The sequence below is a fragment of the Nestor notabilis genome, unplaced genomic scaffold, assembly GCF_000696875.1.
Source record: "Nestor notabilis isolate BGI_N333 unplaced genomic scaffold, ASM69687v1 scaffold23426, whole genome shotgun sequence".
Lineage (NCBI taxonomy): Eukaryota > Metazoa > Chordata > Aves > Psittaciformes > Psittacidae > Nestor > Nestor notabilis.
The window spans coordinates 2,719-3,202 of NW_009934559.1; the positions used below are offsets into that span (position 1 = coordinate 2,719).

Here is a 484-nt window from a genome sequence, read left to right on the forward strand (position 1 = left end):
CGTGGGGAGGGGAGCTCGGCAGCCACAGTGCCCTGGGGCTGCAGCGTGGTCTCTTCTCCCCCTGCAGTGGCACTCGCTGTCGCGGGAGGAGCAGGCAAAGTACTACGAGCTGGCACGGAAAGAGCGGCAGCTCCACTCGCAGCTCTACCCGACGTGGTCAGCACGGGACAACTACGTAAGTGTGGAGCTGTGGGACCAGCGGGGATGGGGTGTCCGTGTGGGACGAGGGGTCCCCTCCTGTCCCCTCGCCGGGTGTGTGGCTGGTGGGAGGTTGCTGTGCTCACGGAGGTTGGTGTTGAGGTGCTGGTGCTGAGTCCCTGTGGATGCATCCCCATGAGCTGCACCAGGGCACCCTTAGCCCTGTTTCTGACCCCCGCAAGGGCTCTCGGGTGGCACAAACCACCTGAGGACTTTATACCACTCCCCAGGGCAAGAAGAAGAAGAGGAAGCGGGAGAAGCTGGCACAGCAGCAGCAGCAGAGCCA

General features: G+C 64.0%; 1 protein-coding gene across 1 annotated transcript in view; it reads left to right on the plus strand.

The window, feature by feature from the left end:
* Nucleotides 1-475, plus strand: part of LOC104407989 (transcription factor 7-like 1-B) — a gene marked incomplete at both ends in the record, with an annotated part of 1,867 nt that extends 1,392 nt beyond the window's left edge. The window contains 2 exons of the mRNA XM_010017419.1: nucleotides 68-175; nucleotides 429-475. Of these exons, the coding sequence (XP_010015721.1) occupies nucleotides 68-175; nucleotides 429-475 (155 nt within the window). The remainder of the gene's footprint in view (nucleotides 1-67; nucleotides 176-428) is intronic.
* Nucleotides 476-484: the final 9 nt, after the last annotated feature.